The sequence below is a fragment of the Nothobranchius furzeri genome, chromosome 13 (assembly GCF_043380555.1).
Source record: "Nothobranchius furzeri strain GRZ-AD chromosome 13, NfurGRZ-RIMD1, whole genome shotgun sequence".
NCBI lineage: Eukaryota > Metazoa > Chordata > Actinopteri > Cyprinodontiformes > Nothobranchiidae > Nothobranchius > Nothobranchius furzeri.
The window spans coordinates 31,066,636-31,084,885 of NC_091753.1; the positions used below are offsets into that span (position 1 = coordinate 31,066,636).

Genomic DNA, 18,250 nt, shown 5'->3' on the forward strand with positions numbered 1-18,250 from the left:
CCATCTACAGCTTCTGTGGATCATCTTCAGGACATCCCTGGAAAGTTGTACACAAGTTTACTCATTAATAATAACCCAAGATGCAGTACGGAAAAATGCAACATGAGTTTTATTGTGAAATGAACTGGATGCACCTCACTGGCACGTCTCACTTTCTGTCTGGCTCATGTAATTTCTTCCACTTCGTGAGAATCCACATGTGGCACCCGGGAAAAAAACCTGAAACCATGCGGAAATATTCTGCAGCTCCTTATCCTCTGCGTAAGCCGCATGCAGTCCTATCCTTATCTGTTATGCGCTCGGTGTAAGTGAGGATTTATTGATGTGCAACAGAAATAAATCACAAATGTTAATTATTCAATATTTTGCAAGACATTCAAAGCTTTGTTCGGCTTTCAGTGGACAGATGACTTCTCACCTCACATTTCACTATAAACTTGATCTTTTTTGTGGCAGAAGTTATTGGATGGTACTGATTGTAGAATTGGTCTAATTACATATTCTGTAGATTTCCTTCACAATTACAGATTTTGATGTGAGAGTAGTTAAGGTACCTGCTGGTGCCTGAGTGAGTGGCAGATTAGTAAATGGTAGAAAGAAAATAGCCAAGCGGGAACAGGGTAATAAAAACATAAAAAGCCTCATGACAAAAAAAGGTGAGAGTTTGACATTGTGTCTTTGGACTTGTTGGCAGAAATGTGGGTGTGTGTAAATTGGTAAAATTGACTGCAGAGACAAGTTCAGGTATGGTGCTTTTTATCTGTGAAAACAATGTCTGCTTTCATGACACAGAAATTGACAGAAAAGGACAAAACAGCTCTTTTAGGCATGAATAAGAGCAGAGGCTTTGTAGTGAATTTTTTCCTCCATAGATTTAGCCCCGCATAGAACAAGCTGCACATGGACTATTGATTATAAAAATGTAGATACACGTTTTACACAGACAAATGTTTTTACTCTCAGGCTTTTGGAGAGAGTTGGAGCACAATCTGTGCTTCTGCGTGCATGATTCGCTCTCTCTCTTTGTATTTGTCACTACTTGAAGGTGGCTTTAAAATTTGCAAAGCCCCCCCCCCCAGGTTCTAATTAAAAGCACATTTACAAAGACATGAAAGAACTTATTCACAGCAACTTTCACAAGCACACAAAAGCATATCAAAACTACATTAATAACACATGTGTGTCTGCCCACACACACCTGTCATGTCTGATAAACTTTGATGTTGTCACATCTTTTGTTTTATGCTTTTGTTTTCTCCTTCATCTGTGATGGATGCATCTGCCAGTCACCCCAATGACAAAGAATCATTGCAGCCAACCTGCAACCTGTTTAAAAGCACAATGTCTGATATGATGGTTTCTAGCAGACGATCTAAAAACACGCTTAGTCACAGATAATGAAAAACAACTTAGTGGCCCGCATCATTTAGACAGAAAATTGAGCTCTGCGTGGAGGAATACTGAAAACCAGAAAACATTATGAACATTGTATTAAACAAAAAGTATTATTTTTGACACTGATGGGTGAACTATGCCATTCAGTGCATACCACATATGTCAGACGTTCATGAAGAAAACAGCCTTTGATTGATTTCCATGTAAATGCTGTAATGCTGCATATGTATGTGTAGAGCACTGCCTGAAAATATTTGATAAATGTTGCAATACTTATAATATTTTAACTGTCCTGTTCTCTCCGATTGTTTGATGTATTACTTCATTGGTTTGATTGTGGCTTGCTTTTTTTGGTACCTTCATACTAAAATTGGAAATTCAACATTTACAATGTTTCCAAACAGAACCATATTGATTTTACAATATTGATAGTGGCTCAAATCATGACCCATGCTGTCATGTCTGGCACATCCCAAAGATGTTACATGGTGTTTTTATTTATTTATTTTTTTTCCCGTGTTCTGTCTGGCTGTGAAGCAAACAGAATTGATGTCTGAATGCTGGTGACAAGCCTTACAGATTTACTCTCAGGTGGAACATCAAAGCTTCTGCTTTAATGTAACTGATACTTAAAACTTTATTGTTACTGTTTTTTTGAATGCTTTCTATTTCTGACACAGAGACAGAGGTGAAAAAGAAAGGAAGAGACAAAAGGAAGTGTGTGTGTGTGTGTGTGTGTGTGGGGGGGGGGGGCAGACTCTTGTTCATCTTGTTCAGTCAATAATGAACAAGAGTCTGCTTCTAGACCAAGCCCCCACAATGCGGGTGAAAAATTGAGGCCAACGCGGAAGTGAAATAAATTGCAGTTCCACCCTCATCCACTAGGGGCTGGTATCAGAAACGAGCAAATCCTCATTGACTCCCATGTCAAAAATACCAATTTCACAGCAGAAATAAACATGTTTACAGCCTGGTACCAAAACATGTTTTTGGTTTAAATGATCTAGTTTACAGTCATGACAACTCTGAGGGGGGTGAATTTTTTTCTCACTCTTCTGTTTAAGTGTATTAAAAGCCTAAAATTCTGTATAATTAATGAGCATCAGACCCACGTGACCACAGAGCCAGCTCAGTGGAAAGGCCTCAGTAGAGCCTTGGTCTGGCTTGGAAACTGTTCCGGGATTTTGGGTCTCTGTGTGTGTGTGTATTCTTTTTGGGATATTTTTTGTGCAATTGTTGGACAAAATGACGTGCTGTGGCATTAATTGCACTAATAGAGCGTCCAAGGAGTCTCCACTTCATTTTTTTGGTAAGTAAAATTATATTTATGTATTTTAGGTCACTGCCGAGCTGAGCTTAGATTTTAACATGTACTGTTTAACCATGAAATTTAAATGTAATAGGGTAAAACCCAGTGCATTTAACATAATGCTGCACTTTAGAAAATGGGTTGAAATATAGCATGTTGGTGGAGCTGGGTTCCAACTATTGGCTTGTGGAGCTCTCGGGAGACTGATGTTTTCCACCCGGTTCTCCCCTCCCCGCAGCTCGGCACATCTCTGTCTGATCGCGGCTCCTGACTGCTGCGCGGGCTGCCAGCTTGTGGAGCTCTGTGTCTTGACTCCCATCCTTCACCCTCATTTCACCTTCATTCAGGTCACCTGGTCCCTTCACCGAGCTCCTAACAAGCCCTGTTTCCCTGACAACCACAATCAGCTCCATTCTTCTCACCTGTTCCTGTCATCAGCTTCATCCACTTCACCTGCTCCTGACTCCTCAGCTCATCTCACACACCTGCTTCCGCTGCTATAAAAAAAACCATCCTGCTATCCAGTCTCTACCAGATTATTACAGCCCTGCCAGTGAAGTATTCTCCAGCAATTCACCCTGCCTGATCTATGCCTCCGGATCTCGTTCTTTGCCTGACCCCTGCTTTGTATTCTGCCTGCCTTTTTGACCTTAGCCTGTCTACCGACACTGTCTCCAGCCTCGTCCTCCTGGTAACTGTGCTTAAAATAAAGACTTTTTTAAATCTATTTTTACTGTGTTTGGCGTCTTCACGGGTCTTCTGAGTTCTGTTCGTGACAGAATAATCTGGCCAAAAGTCTGACCCGACGCTGACACAGCACTTGGGAGTAATTTTTTTCCCCCTTTCATCATACCTGTCATGGAGGATCTCACGCTACTGGAGTTTATAGCCCCATTCCCACCTGTACCGGGTCGGCCCGGGCCGGGTAGCCCCAGTCGGCCCCAGCCTGGCCCGGTTGATTCCACACATCCTTGCCTTAAGCCCATGTGGGCTGATTCTACCCACCAATCAGAGGCTTGCTCTAATGGAAGGTGTGAATTTGCTGTCAGCAGTGGGCGTGTTGGCCCTGGTCGGCCTGAAGCAGTACCCCTCGGGAAGAGGGCCGAGAATGAGCCTTGGTTGGCCCGGGAAAATTCCAGGCCACCCAGATATGTAAACAACCTACGCTACCCGGCCCGGGCCGACCCGGTACAGATGGGAATGGCCCATTAGAAGCTAGAAAGGGAACAAGAGTCACCGTTTTGGGGAACACGTTTAGCCATCAGGCCACTGCCTCACAGAGGTTCCTCCCCTCCTTCCAGGCCTGCTGCAACCATCTTGTGCAGCGGGTTCATGACCACGCAACAGTGCCGGACCCCTCCTATCATCACACTGCTCCAGCCTCAAACCCCTCCTGTCAGGTCACGACGGCGGCGGTCCCGGAGGTTTTCTAGAGCTGATAAGAGGGTTGATCCTTCTCCCGTGCTGGTATCGGCAGGTTCCTCGGACGACACCTCATGTTCTGCTTCAGGACCGGTCCCAATGGATGAGGTTGTTCAGACGATGATGCAGATGGTCGAGGAAGCTGTGTGGGAGGTCTTTGCCAAGCCAACCTGCCCGCACTTACGTCTGCGGGCGGATGAAAGGTCCACCCATCCAGAATTGATAGCAGTTCCAGCCCTTGGTAATTACTTCCTTTATGTCCGGAGGGTATATGGGTCTGCACTTAAGGATGTCACCGCAGAGGGTCTGACCTGCTGTGAGAGGTGGTCACCTTCCCCAGAACCCTCCAACACATCACATCCTGCCTCGGCGGTGGTCCCGGGGGACGCATCGCAGCCTGCCTTGGCGGTGGTCCCGGAGGACACATCACATCCTGCTCTGGCGGTGGTCCAGGGGGACGCATCGCATCCTGCCTCGGCAGTGGTCCCGGGGGATGCATAGGCTCCAGTCCAGCCCGTCCAAGAGGCTCCGGTCCTTCCTGTTCCCGAGTCGGAGGTTCCTGTCTCGGAGTCGACGTCCACGTCTCAAGTATCAGAGTCGATGTCCCCTCAAGTGTTCCAGTCTCAAGTGTTCCAGTCTCAAGAGTCCCCACAAGAGTCTACGTCCCCACCAGTCCCAGAGTCTATGTCCCCACCAGTCCCAGATTCTTTGTCCCCACCAGTCCCAGATTTCCCTCTGTCCCCTCAGTCTCTAGTATCCCCTCTTAGCCTGGAGTCTCCTCAGTGTCTTAGCCTTAGTCCAGTGTCCCCTCTTAGTCGTCCTCCTCTAGTGTCCCCTCTTAGTCGTCCTCCTCTAGTGTCCCCTCTTAGTCGTCCTCCTCTAGTGTCCCCTCTTGGTCCTCGTCCTCTAGTATCCCCTCAGTGCCTTAGCCCAGAGTCCCCTCGTAGTCGTAGTCCAGAGTTCCCTCTGTCCCCTCAGTCTCCAGAGTCCCCTCATAGTCCAGTGTTCCCTCTTAGTCGTAGTCCAGTGTCCTCTCTGTCCCCTCAGTCTCCAGAGTCCCCTCTTAGTCATAGTCCAGTGTCCCCTCTTAGTCGTAGTCCAGCGTCCCTTGTGTCCCCTCTTAGTCCAGTGTCCCCTCTTAGTCTTAGTCCAGAGTCCCCTCTTAGTCCTCGTCCTCCAGTGTGCTCTATCCCCAGACTCCCGCAGTCCCAGCTCCTGGTTCCCCGTCGCCGGCCCCCCAGACTCCCGCTGCCCCGGCTCCTGGTTCCCTGTCGCCGGCTCCCCAGACTCCCGCTGTCCCGGCTCCTGGTTCCCCGTCGCCGGCCCCCCAGACTCTTCTGGCCCTCCTTCCCGGTCCCCCTCCTCCCTCCCTGCTCTGCCCCCCCCCCCCCCCCCCCCCCCTCCTGGTCCCCCTCCTCCCGCCCTGCTCTGGTTTCCTGTGGGCGTCTTGAATCCACCCTTGGGGGGGGGGGGGTCTGTCATGACTCCCACTCTTCACCCTCATTTCACCTTCATTCAGCTCACCTGGTCCCTTCACCGAGCTCCTAACAAGCCCTGTTTCCCTGACAACCACAATCAGCTCCATTCTTCTCACCTGTTCCTGTCATCAGCTTCATCCACTTCACCTGCTCCTGACTCCTCAGCTCATCTCACACACCTGCTTCCGCTGCTATAAAAGAACCATCCTGCTATCCAGTCTCTGCCAGATTATTACAGCCCTGCCAGTGATCTCTGCCTCCGGACCTCGTTCTTTGCCTGACCCCTGCCTTGTATTCTGCCTGCCTTTTTGACCTTAGCCTGCCTACCGACTCTGTCTCCAGCCTCGCCCTCCTGGTAACTCTGCTTAAAATAAAAGATTTTTTTAATCTATTTTTACTGTGTTTGGCGTCTTCAAGGGTCTTCTGAGTTCTGTTCGTGACACTCTGGGATGGAAACCTTTCCACCCGGTTCTCCCCAGCGGCGGCTCTGCGCATCTCAGATCGCAGCGGCGCTTGTCTGCTGTGCAGCTGCTGGCTTGTGGAGCTCTTGGAGATCTCTGTGTTCCACCCGGTTTTACCCAGCGGTCAGCCTGGTGTATCTCCGACTCAGAAGCTCTGGTGCTGAGCACAGTTAACTCCGGTTGTAGCTAGGTTGCTACCTCCGTTAGCAATTTGAACAAGACTAACTCCAAACACTATGTGTATGATGTAACTAAGGTGGAGTGAGACTGAGGATGGAGTGTGTGTGTAAAATATGTTCAGAACCAGCACATCCAGAGAGACTATTAGTTCTGAGTTGGAGTGAAAGGGTGTTTCGCTCTAAGCTTTGGTTTGGAGATTATAACACACATTGAGACACCATCTGTCGGTCTACGTACCCCAACGGAAGTCCCCGTTTAGATCCGGAATGTCAGGGGTCCAGCTTGGACCCTCTTGGAACCGACGCCTGTAGATATGCAGCAGTTGCCAACCCGTCCAGTCTTGAGTTACTCCCAGGTCACGACAGTTTATTGGCATCAGTGAGACCCTGAAGGGGCTGTGATGGTTCAGCTGTTATTCTGAAGGAACCGTTGCCAGGTGGAACATGCAACAGATTTAATCCAGCTTGTCGCTAGGTTATTTCGGCTTTAAGAGGAAAGTTATGGATTGGCCACTCCGATAACTTCTCTAGAACACTTTGAACTGAAGTTGAGATGACATGAGGCATAGTTTTATAATTTGGATGTTTTGATTTACTGTCGAATCAGAATTTGCCAACAAAAGGGGATGGAACACCAACAAAATCACGCCTCGTATCAGATCTGGAAGGTTCTGATTTGATCAGAAAAAGGAAATGTGTCATGTGACTTAGCGTTATGTGTGATCAGTCTAGTGTAAATATTTAAAGTTATATTACTTATTAATCCTATGATAGTGTATAATATCAAGTAATTAATATTCTCATTTCACAGATTGATTGAACATTGGGCTTCCCATGATTATTTGGACTAACGGACGTTATTTAATTATTATTTAATAGAGTTCTTGGTCTTCTTGCTTCTTTCTCGTGCTGTCCGAGGAAGCAACAGTTTATATAAGTGCACAGAGCATGAGTGGCCTTGGCCCATATCTTGTGGATTAGGCTTGTGTCCGAACTTATGGTTTTGCTTGGGCAGAGCAAATAGAGCAGGGCCTTTAGGTCAGAAATGGACAATTCATCACGCTACACCCATTTATTTATTTATTTATTGTTCTAAATCTCCACAATATATTTACAGCTACACTATGTTGGAATGTTAAGAGGCAGAAAAAATGTTTTATGCTAGCTTGTTCTGCAGATTTGCTATTGTAGCTTTTAAGTCCGGACTCTGGGGGACAGTCCTTCCCTGAAATATTAACACTTTCTAAAATTCACTTTGTACAAATTTGTAAAGGTCTTTTGTTTAAGTCATCTTTTTTCACATACGTTTCTTCCACACACTGCATATTGACTTAATTATCAAACCTGGCAGAATGTCCTGTCAGATCATCCCAGTTAGTCTCATATATGAAGTTTAGGGGCTCATTTTTACAAAATAAGTTTTTTTTTCTTCCAAATTATCTTCCATTACCACCTAAAGTCAGAAAAAGAAATAATTCAACCCCAAGTCACATCCGCTATTCACAAATTCTGGTCTCAATTTTTTTTAATTTTTTTTTATTTCCAGAGGAATAGAGATTCCAGTGGTGTTTAATTTGACATGCCTGTGGCTAAATTGATATCAGCATGTTTAAAGCAAGCTGGATGACTTTGTGATAATGGTGAGGTAATGGGATGAAGCAAAGGACAATTAGACCTTTTCACAGGTGAACTACAGATTGATTAGTTATTTGAGTACTTACATAAGTAAAAGTTTTCTGTGGAAGCAAATGCTTGAAAAGATATTGCTAAAAACTAAAAAGAAAAGAAAAGAAGACATTTACATTTACAAGACATTTTAAGAACCTTCTCTAAGATATTTAACCCTGATTTATTTGATCTGTACTTCATTTTAAGCAGTTGACAATACTTTTCACTGAAACCCCAAAATGTCCAAAAATCTTTGATGAAACAGGTTGAAAAATAAAAGCTTAACGTTTTAAAGACTAAATGTTTTTCTGACAAAACCACTCAACCCAAGTAAAATCAATGGTATAATGAATGGGTTGGAAGGTGGATCACAGACCTTGATGTCACAGAAAAACAGACACAATGGAATTATCGCTTCTGCCAATGATATTATGGACAAATAGCCCACACAGCTCTACCTATCTATATGCTAATAGCTTTTAGCTTTAGCTTGTCTATGGACTTGCAAATGTGGAGGACACACAGAATAACTTCAGGGCCAATTGAACCAATATTATGGGTGCAAAATGATCACAGTTAGGATTTACTTATTTTAGCAGATAATGATGCCTAACAATTAAATTCAAGTCCCACAAATACCTTGCACTTGGTTCTAAGAAATGTTAAAGTCATACTATGTAACCTTTACAGGGTAAATGAAGTGTAACTCAGACTCCACCACCACCAGTGGCCAGAATACCATATTTGCAACTTCAGAGTGCCGATCCAGTCTGTTGGACTTACAATCAATTGGAGCTGACATACCTGGTGCTGCAGTCTGCTTCCAGTATGTTTCCTCAACACATTCTCACACCCTAAGCGTCGGAAACAAACGCTTGGTCAGCCACCCTCCACGTCAGACCCGTGACGCCAAAAGTGCCCTTTTTCGTTACTTATGTGCGAAAAGGGGTTTTCCCCTTATTTGACTGCAGATCCCAATGCAGCGTAAAACTGACGTGATGGGATATCTGCTACCGTTGCATTCCAATGCAGCGTTACACTGACACAATGGGGTGTCCGCAGCCAGGGCACCAAACAAGCTCATTGTACCTCACCTTAACCTTATCATCTTATTATCCTTATCCTCTTATTTAACCTTCCCCTCACCCTTATCCTAACCTTAACCATCTTGTTAGCGAACACGTTAGTGATGTGTTGATCGCTCTAAAAGCCGGCTCTATGAAGTGAACGGTGGGAGCTGCCTCGTCATTGGTCGAGTTTGGACCGAGCCAACGCGAGGGGGAGGTTTCAACTACCACTGTGGAGGTAAAAGTAGAGGGTATGTGTAACCTCCCCCTCGCCAGATGGTATGTTCTAACGTTTCCCTTGGGCGGCAAATACGAAAATTGACAGTCAGACTCTGACTGTCAGAGTCAGAATGCATGGGAAACAAACGCTTGATCACAGGGAGAGTAACATTTTAGGTAGCAAGAGGGTTAAGGTTAGGATGAGGGAGAGGGGAAGGTTATAAATAGTGAAACGTTAAGGTTTAGGTGCGGTTAAACGAGCTGGTTCGGTAACGCATTGGTTAAATGAGGGTTAGGATGAGGGTGAGGGCACTGCTGGACTGACCATAGGGCATAGCGGGCAACTGCCCGCTGGGCCGACCCTTTCATCTTTTATGGGCCGGTGTCTGTTTTTTTTTTTTTTTCCCCTGGCCTCTAGTTGTTGCGGACAACTTGTCCGCGCCGCCCCACGCGACGCCTCGTAAAAGTTGGTGGATTGGCCAATTGGTAATAATACACTCTGGGCTGGACCAATAGCCAGAGGTCTGATGCACCCGCCAGTTGTTTGTGAATCTCAGTAAACAGACAGACGAGCTTTACAAAATGGAGAACAAAAAACGGAAAGGAGGAGCGGAGAAAATTCGACTAAAAAAGAAACTGGCCCTTCAGGCTGATGCTGGCACATGTGTTAAAATCTCACAGTTGTTTGGTAGTGAAGGTTCAAGTAAAATCAATTTAGGAAGTGATGGAGCCTCAGCCCAGCGACAGGTTGGAGAAGAAAAGAGGGAGGAGGAGGAGAAACCCGAGCCGGTGTTGTGCCATAAATTGACTCGCTGCCAAAAAATGATTAGCCACCGCGGGATCGCGCACGGTTAGGTAATTGCATTTCTAGACAAAATTCCCCAGGATTTCGCCCTAAAACTCAGCATATCTAGCAATATGGACATTCAGAAAGCAAAGATAACCTCTTCCGGTACTTAAACAGATGTTTATCGCGGATATTAGTGTGGCAGTGTTTGTGGCACCCTGCGCGGGAGCACGAGGACGTGCTTGTGGAAAGAGGGAGGAAGATGTGGCAGTGTGAGCATCCTGTCACAATGTCTTGATTGATCTTGCACCCTGTATAGTTGGTCAAGGGGATGTTCCTTTGGCTGACTGGTTAGAGCGTATGACTCTCACCCCGAAAGTCTAGGGATCGAATACAACCCGGGCCGTCGTTTATCCACCTTGCCACATTAGTTTTTCCAGTTCGGAAGTTGTTTTAAGTGTTGCTATTTGTCTTAAACGTTCACAATGAGGATATATTAATCCTTTTTGCAATATTTGCGATTGAAAGATGGTTTGTGGTAAGAACTGGCTTTCTTTATGTTACAGCCTTGATACTAAAAAAATAAATAATGTAAAATGGCACCCTGTATTGAATGTAAACGTTGTATAAATGTAAATAAACAATTCTCCAGCGATTTAATTTTTTCCCCTTCCTTTCTTTAGTCCACTTGACATGGAGCCACAGTTAACTAGTTTGGGGCACATTTTTACTTGGAAAAATAGTATTTAAACTGATCAAGCTTTGGCTTTACAATGACACTGTGTAAGTTGCTAAACATTACGTTGCTCTATTTAAAAGTAACAAGATAAAAGCTCTTCAGCACATAAAATTAAGATTGTCACTTGCCAAATAGACTACACCCTCCCGTTTACCTATAAGAAACGCCTCAAAATATCTTTAAATTCTTTATTGATGATTTAATTGTAGACAACTAAAATGGCATTTTACTTGCCAAAAAGTGATTGAATCCTCAGATTTTCATGGAGGCTAAAATTGACCAAATAAGGGTTTTATGTATTATCTGTTGATGTTACTGTACTCATACTGCCTACTGTGTCATCAAAAACACCCCAAAAATGGCAAAAAAAAAAAAGATAATTTCCCTTGCCAAAAATTGATTACAGTGTCCTGGTCACCTGTAAAGGGTTACATTTACCTAAATATTACCTTATTTATTATCTCTTGATGTTATTAGTGCCATCACAGGTTGCTGGGTCTCTTCATAAACACCTAAAAAATGGCAACAAATGATCATTTCCCTTGCCAAAAATTCATTACAGTGTCCTGGTCACCTGTAAAGGGTTAAATTTACCTAAATATTACTTTATTATCTCTTGATGTTATTAGTGCCATCACAGGATGCTGGGTGTCTTCCACATTCATAAACACCTCAAAAATGGCAACAAATGATCATTTCCCTTGCCAAAAATTGATCACAGAGTCCTGGTCACCTGTAAAGGGTTAAATTTACCTAAATATTACCTTATTTATTATCTCTTGATGTTATTAGTGCCATCACAGGATGCTGGGTGTCTTCCACATTCATAAACACCTCAAAAATGGCAACAAATGATCATTTCCCTTGCCAAAAATTGATCACAGTGTCCTGGTCACCCATAAAGGCTTAAATTGGCATAAATATTACTTCATTTATTATGATGCTGGGTGTGTTCCACAATCATATTCGAATAAACATGAAAATATTCCGTCCGAATATCTGTTTCTTGTTATAAATATAACAGCTAGAAGGATTTACAGTTAAAATAGGAGAAACATTTCAGGAAACTATTGTCAATTAACCACAGAAATAGGGACTAATAACATCAAGAGATAATAAATAAGGCAATATTTAGGTAAATTTAACCCTTTACACTTGACTCCCCAGGAAGGGTCGTAACACCACTCGCCTCATGCACATAAGTGACCAAAACAAAGCAGCATGGAGACACTCCGTCTCCAACCACCTCTCAGGCAGCAGCCTGCACTCCCAAGTTCTACACGTCACCAGAACATAAACAACCGCAACACAATAAAAGCAGTGTTATACAAAATGGAAGGCCTGTAGTGTTTATTCTCTTACAGTAACAACTTATCAATTTTTTGGAGGAATTTATTTAAGATTTTTTGGTTTTTATTAATTGTGCAATAGAAAAATAATCGCTAGATTAATCATCTAAATAGTCATTAGAATAGTTGACTATTCGATAAAATAATCGTCAGAATAATCATTTTAAAAATAATCATTTACCCCCAACCCTACTTTTTTAGAATACCAGGATAGGAAGGATGGTGTAGGTTTACGTTTATTAGATTGATACATAAATACTACCAATAAGAAAGTGTACGTTGGTGTGTGTCAGAAACAGCGTAAGGCTTAATGTCTTTTCCAAAAAAACCAGGTGATGGGCCGGTCTCCAATCAAAATGCCCGGGCTGAATTTTTGTCCCAGTCCAGCCCTGGGTGAGAGGAAGGTTATAAATAGTGAAATGTTAAGGTTTAGGTGTGGTTAAATGAGCTGGTTCTGTGCTGCATTTAAGGTTTAGGTGTGGTTAAATGAGCTGGTTCTGTGCCGCATTTAAGGTTTAGGTGCGGTTAAACGAGCTGGTTCGGTGCCGCATCAGCGGATATCTAATCACGTCAGTTTTACGCTGCATAGGGATCTGCAGTTACAAAAGGGAAAAACCCCTTTTCGCAAATAAGTAACGGAAAAGGGCACTTTTGGCATCTGGGGTCTGACGTGGAGGGTGGCTGATCAAGCGTTTGTTTCCGACCATCAACATTAGTATATGGACAATGGGTTTCCATAGACTCCAATAACAAGTTTTTGTGCTAAAATGGGAGGTGGCCACAACCACCATTTTGACTGTGTCACAGGTTCCGTCAAGCCCAGACAATTCCATAAAAGGGAAGAGAGGAGGAGCTGAGGGTGGGGCTGTAAGGCTGGGATCAACTGACGACACCTGGTCGAACTAGCTACAAGCTAACCTGAAGCTAACCCAAAGCTAATGCGGAGGTGGGAGCTAAGCTAACGGAGGTAGCAACCTAGCTACAACCGGAGTTAACTGTGCACAACACCAGAGCTTCTGAGTCAGAGATACGCCGGGCTGACCTCTGGGTAAAACCGGGTGGAACACAGAGGTCTCCGAGACCTCCACAAGCCGGCGGCCGCACAGCAGACAAGCGCCGCTGCGCAGAGCTGCCGTTGGGGAGAACCGGGTGGATAGGTTTTCATCCCAGAGCTCCACAAGCCACCAGCCCGCCGCAGCACACAGAAGCCACGATCAGACAGATGCGCCGAGCTGCGGGGAGAAGTGGCGTATTTTGGCGGTTCTGGCTTGCCATAAGAACCAGCCGTCAGCCCGCCGCAGCACACAGAAGCCGCGATCAGACAGAGATGCGCCGAGCTGCTGGGAGAACCAGCCGTCAGCCCGCGCAGCTAACAGAAGTCGCGATCAGACGGATGCACCGAGCTGCTGGGAGAACCAGCCGTCAGCCCGCGCAGCAGACAGAAGTCGCGATCAGACAGAGATGGACCGAGCTGCGGGGAGAAACAGCCGGCATTCCAGGTGGAAAACATCGGTCTCCCGAGAGCTCCACAAGCCGATAGTCGGAACCCAGCTCCACCAACATGTTATATTTCAACCCATTTTCTAAAGTGCAGCATTATGTTAAATGCACTGGGTTTTACCCTATTACATTTAAATTTCATGGTTAAACAGTACATGTTAAAATCTAAGCTCAGCTCGGCAGTGACCTAAAATACATAAATATAATTTTACTTACCAAAAAAATGAAGTGGAGACTCCTTGGACGCTCTATTAGTGCAATTAATGCCACAGCAAGTCATTTTGTCCAACAATTGCACAAATAATATCCAAAAAAGAATACACACACACAGAGACTCAAAATCCCGGAGCAGTTTCCAAGCCAGGCCGAGGCTCTACTGAGGCCTTTCCACGGAGCTAGCTCTGTGGTCACGTGGGTCTGATGCTCATTAATTATACAGAATTTTAGGCTTTTAATACACTTAAACAGAAGAGTGAGAAAAAAATTCACCCCCCTCAGAGTTGTCATGAGTGTAAACTAGATCATTTAAACAAAAAGCATGTTTTGGTACCAGGCTGTAAACATGTTTATTTCTGCTATGAAATTGGCATTTTTAACATGGGAGTCAATGAGGATTTGCTCGCTTCTGATACCAGCCCCCAGCGGATGAGGGTGGAACCGCAATTTTTGGTACTTCCGGGTTGGGACCAATTTTAGAGCCGTATTGTGGGGGCTTGTTTCCGACGCATAGGGTGTGAGAATGTGTTGATTTCCTGCATGTTTTAGATCAGAACACAGCTGATTTATTTTAGTGATGAATTGCTCCAGTGGACACTAATAAATACTGGGGAGCCATTTCAGCTGTTAGCTTAAAGTGTTAAAAAGACAAAAATACAGTGAGGAGATAAGTTTCATTTTTGGTTCAACAAAACAGACACTAGGGAGTGCTAAAAGCAAGCAAAACTGCCAAGTGTACCTTTAAACAGTCACTTTCTGTAGCAGTGAGCTGTGCTACAATTAGCTTTTAGAACATTAGCTTTTAAAAATCAAATAAAAGTTTGGTTTCTGGTGTTATTTATTTATTTGTTACGTACCTTATGGATTTGTAATTCGTGTGGGAAGAATTTCCCTTCTAGCTCGCCTACTCCACCCAAAACATCTCCGCCATATCCCGGATGGATATCGAATGCCTGTTTCCCTTCCTGTTTGGCCTGCCTCCATCACCAAGCAACCGACATACAACTTCCAGGTGGAACGTCACTGCCTCTGTCTTCTACGCACCTGCCTTATTTGTGCAATTAGTGTTTCTCCCAGAAAAGGGACGCTGCGTCAGCCATTTGGGGAGAGCTGTTTGATCAGTAACAGTCTCTCCTCGCTGGGTTTCTTGGTGTACATTTTCATAATTGGTAATGTCAGCTAAGCTTTGAAAAGCTACTGTTAGCATTTTGGTTGTAGCTTCTTTTGTTGCAGTTTTAGCGTGTTGGTTATTAGTTACCCCTTGTGTTGAGTGATTATCTCAAAAAACAGAGTTGTTATGGGTGTTTCTTTTTTTTTTTTTTTGTTTAACAAGGCTTGGTTACACCCTTCTTAGTTAGTTTGACCTCAGACCATTTCAGTTAACTATTGATGCTAGTCGTTTGCCACCTTTGTCCAGTTTTGGCGGGATGCCTTTAGTTATTGCATTTTTGCTTTTTGTTATATTCCCCAAAGGCTGTGTTAGTTGTGTTTGTTAGTTTACCCAGCCTTTGGGAAAACGTTCTTTTGTTGTGAATTATTTGGTTGATTTTAACCTGAAAAGAAACCTGATCTTTACTTAAACTTTTAAAATTGTGATATTGTCCCTTCCCTCACACGCCAGCCTAAGGACCCCAGGAAGGTTCGTAACATATTTAATTTAAATTTCCTTCAGTAACAGTGCTAAAGTTAGCAGTGTGAGAAAAAAAGTTATTTCTTCTGATTCTGTAAAGTTACAGTTGTAAATTAGCTCTAAAATGCAACTCTGACTGCTCCCATGTCAATGATCTTTTCTATTAAAAAACAGAAACCTATTGATCACACACAAACTGGTTTCCAGAATAGCAGGCTATAAACTTCCAATGTCAGAAAACATTATTCTGGTTCATGCAAATGCTGTTCTATACATCTTTACATCATCATCAGTTTCAAAGTACACCTTTTAACTGAAATGTATAGCCCAAACATCGAATGTCTCTGATGTAGCCTGAGGCACCTCAAGGATATTTCTTTCAAATTAGGCATGCAATACGAAATGAGCAGCAGTGTAAAAAGTTTATCAAATAATGTTCACGTTTGCTGCTGTAAGATGTTTAAAATGTGAACTGTTTTAAAACTACAAAAATCCACTCTCTGGTGCCACTTAAACCAGATGTTTATGTCATATTTATGGGAAGATGTTTTACCCAAGACATGAAAGAATCACACTACGGACACAGGGTAAGTAAAAATAATATAATAATTTTTATTAAGAATGGTGAGTAAACTAAGGGTGCTGCTCCAAACAGGAAGAACCAGAATCTAAAACGAGAAGCAGATAGATATAAGATAAACCCAGAACCAGAGAACCAAGAATATGATTTGTTTTTGGAGGTTATTCTTACGGTTGATGACTAGGACTGGTGAGGATGGACTGAGTTTTTGGGACCAGGTGGGAACGGACGAAAGCAAGGAGTTCAGATCCAGGACAAGACTGGGAAGCAGGTTGGGAGGCAGACTGTGAGGCGGGCTGAGAGGCAGGATCGAAGGCTGGCAGTGAGGCAGGCTGAATGACAGGCGGACGGTGGAGAGCAGAGGCCAGGGGGATCTTGAGCGACGTGACGTTGGGAGACGACTCCAGGTGACGGTAGGTTCTGAGGACAGACGGGCAGGAATTTTCAGGACTAGACAACAGGCAGATCAAGACTGAGACTGGAAAAGGCAGACAAAAGAGTTAAGCTGGAGCAGGCAGACTAAGACTATGGCTGGTTAGTAGTTACCCGAGGTGAGAGTATCAACCGGCACTGGAGTTGTGTCACACCGCTCCTTAAATACTCCTGGCCCTCTGCTCAGGGAGCTCAGGCACAGCTGGCTCTCCAACACGCCCACCTGTGAACACAAACCTGGGACAACTGCAGCGTATTGATTGTTATTAGGAATGATCAGGGCAGACCGTGACAGTTTATCTGGTAGGTATTAAACTACAATATAAAGAGAAATGCACATAACATCACTGATGACTTATTATAAATGGAATATACCTACACTTGATTGTATCTGGTTTTTGAAAAACGTCCCACTTTCATTTAGTGAAGAGTAGGGGAATGAGGACCAGAGGTTGAAGCTAGTTTGTTCCAATTTATGATGAAGAACCAAAATCAGAAATCAAAACCTAATTCTAGGGTTTAGAAGTACTCATTTTTCTATCTAACATTTTTAGAAATGTATTAAAATTAGTATTAGTATTAAAATTAAATAAAAATAATTTTAATTGCTATGTTGCCAAACGTATTTAAGTATTTTCTGCACCAATCTTTACAAAAGGTGAAAGACAGCAAACAGTGAAGTCCTGGTTAAACTTTGATGGTAAAGATTTCTCAGTGACAGGCTGTTTTAACAAGTTTGAGGTATTCTTTTCAAGAGGTCAGATAAGTACGATTTAGTTCACATTAAAATGTAAAGTTAGTTTAGCTGATTTGTTCTAGGTTTATCCAACATTTAGCATGTTTGCAGGAAAAGCTATCATGACTTTGTCACTATTTATTTACTTTAACAAATAAAGGCAGCCAACGCCGTTTGTACAGGGTCACACACATTTATTCATTTTTGAATTACAAGTTTTTATATTTCCTAAAGTCTGACTTTAAGACACATTAATATCACCACTGATGTTGCTCATTAGGGTTTGACATTAGACCTTTATGTTCATAAATACAGTTTGCATCATTCATGGGGAAAAAAGGGAGGCCTGGAAAAAAAAGGAGTGCAGCTTTCATGCGCTGGTCTTCCATCGAATGGTAAAAGGACAATTCACAGGAATAGACTTGGATGAAGCATCGACAATCAGCTCCTGTGGAAAAGACAAGAAAAGATAAAAATGGATGAGCTATGGGTATGAAAAAAATAACACAGAAAAAGATCTTCTCTTAGTATTCTTGAGCTGATCAGGGTTGTGCAGACATAATATCAGGTGACAAATGCTCTTTTATTTTGCGAGTTATTTCAATGACAGGTTAAACCCAATCAAAGTGACACATGAACTTTTCTTTCCTATCATCCTGCCCTGATTACAGTAAATCTTTTGAATTACTGTTCTGCAAACTTGTGTGACTTTATCCATCTTGTTCTGCGATTATCCATCTTGTTCTGCGCCAAACAGAGAGAAGAACCTCTCATACCTAACTGTATTCAAATGACACAGTAATTTTTCTAACTGAAATACAAGTTATTACCAATTCAGGCCATTCTCAAGGAGAAAAGTGGATTGTTTCACACTAAAAATCCATTTATTACTATGAACGCAATGTGTCATCTTCAACCCTGTGTTTGTTTCTCTCTGCTGCTGTTCCTTCTAAATTCATGTCTTTCATTCTTACTGTTTATTATTTTAGCTTATTTTTTCTCTCTTTGTATTTTCTTTTTGCTTGCAATGCATCCTCCTTACATTGGCTTTCTCTTAGTCCTAATGGAATTCATTATAGTCTT

The 18,250-nt window shown here is 43.3% G+C and overlaps 1 protein-coding gene and 1 long non-coding RNA gene across 3 annotated transcripts in view; both read right to left on the reverse strand.

The window, feature by feature from the left end:
* Positions 1-11,030: 11,030 nt before the first annotated feature.
* Positions 11,031-11,556, reverse strand: LOC139062493 (uncharacterized). Its single transcript, XR_011516025.1, has 2 exons — positions 11,396-11,556; positions 11,031-11,236 (listed from the first exon to the last, which is right to left on the reverse strand). It is a non-coding gene; the product is annotated as an uncharacterized lncRNA (long non-coding RNA).
* Positions 11,557-17,340: 5,784 nt separating this feature from the next.
* LOC107380514 (sucrase-isomaltase, intestinal) overlaps positions 17,341-18,250 on the reverse strand; it is a 138,047-nt gene continuing 137,137 nt past the window's right edge. For both annotated transcript variants that reach the window (XM_054742777.2, XM_054742776.2), the window contains one exon: positions 17,341-17,615. In XM_054742777.2, the coding sequence (XP_054598752.1) occupies positions 17,425-17,615 (191 nt within the window). In that variant the 3' untranslated portion in view covers positions 17,341-17,424. The remainder of the gene's footprint in view (positions 17,616-18,250) is intronic.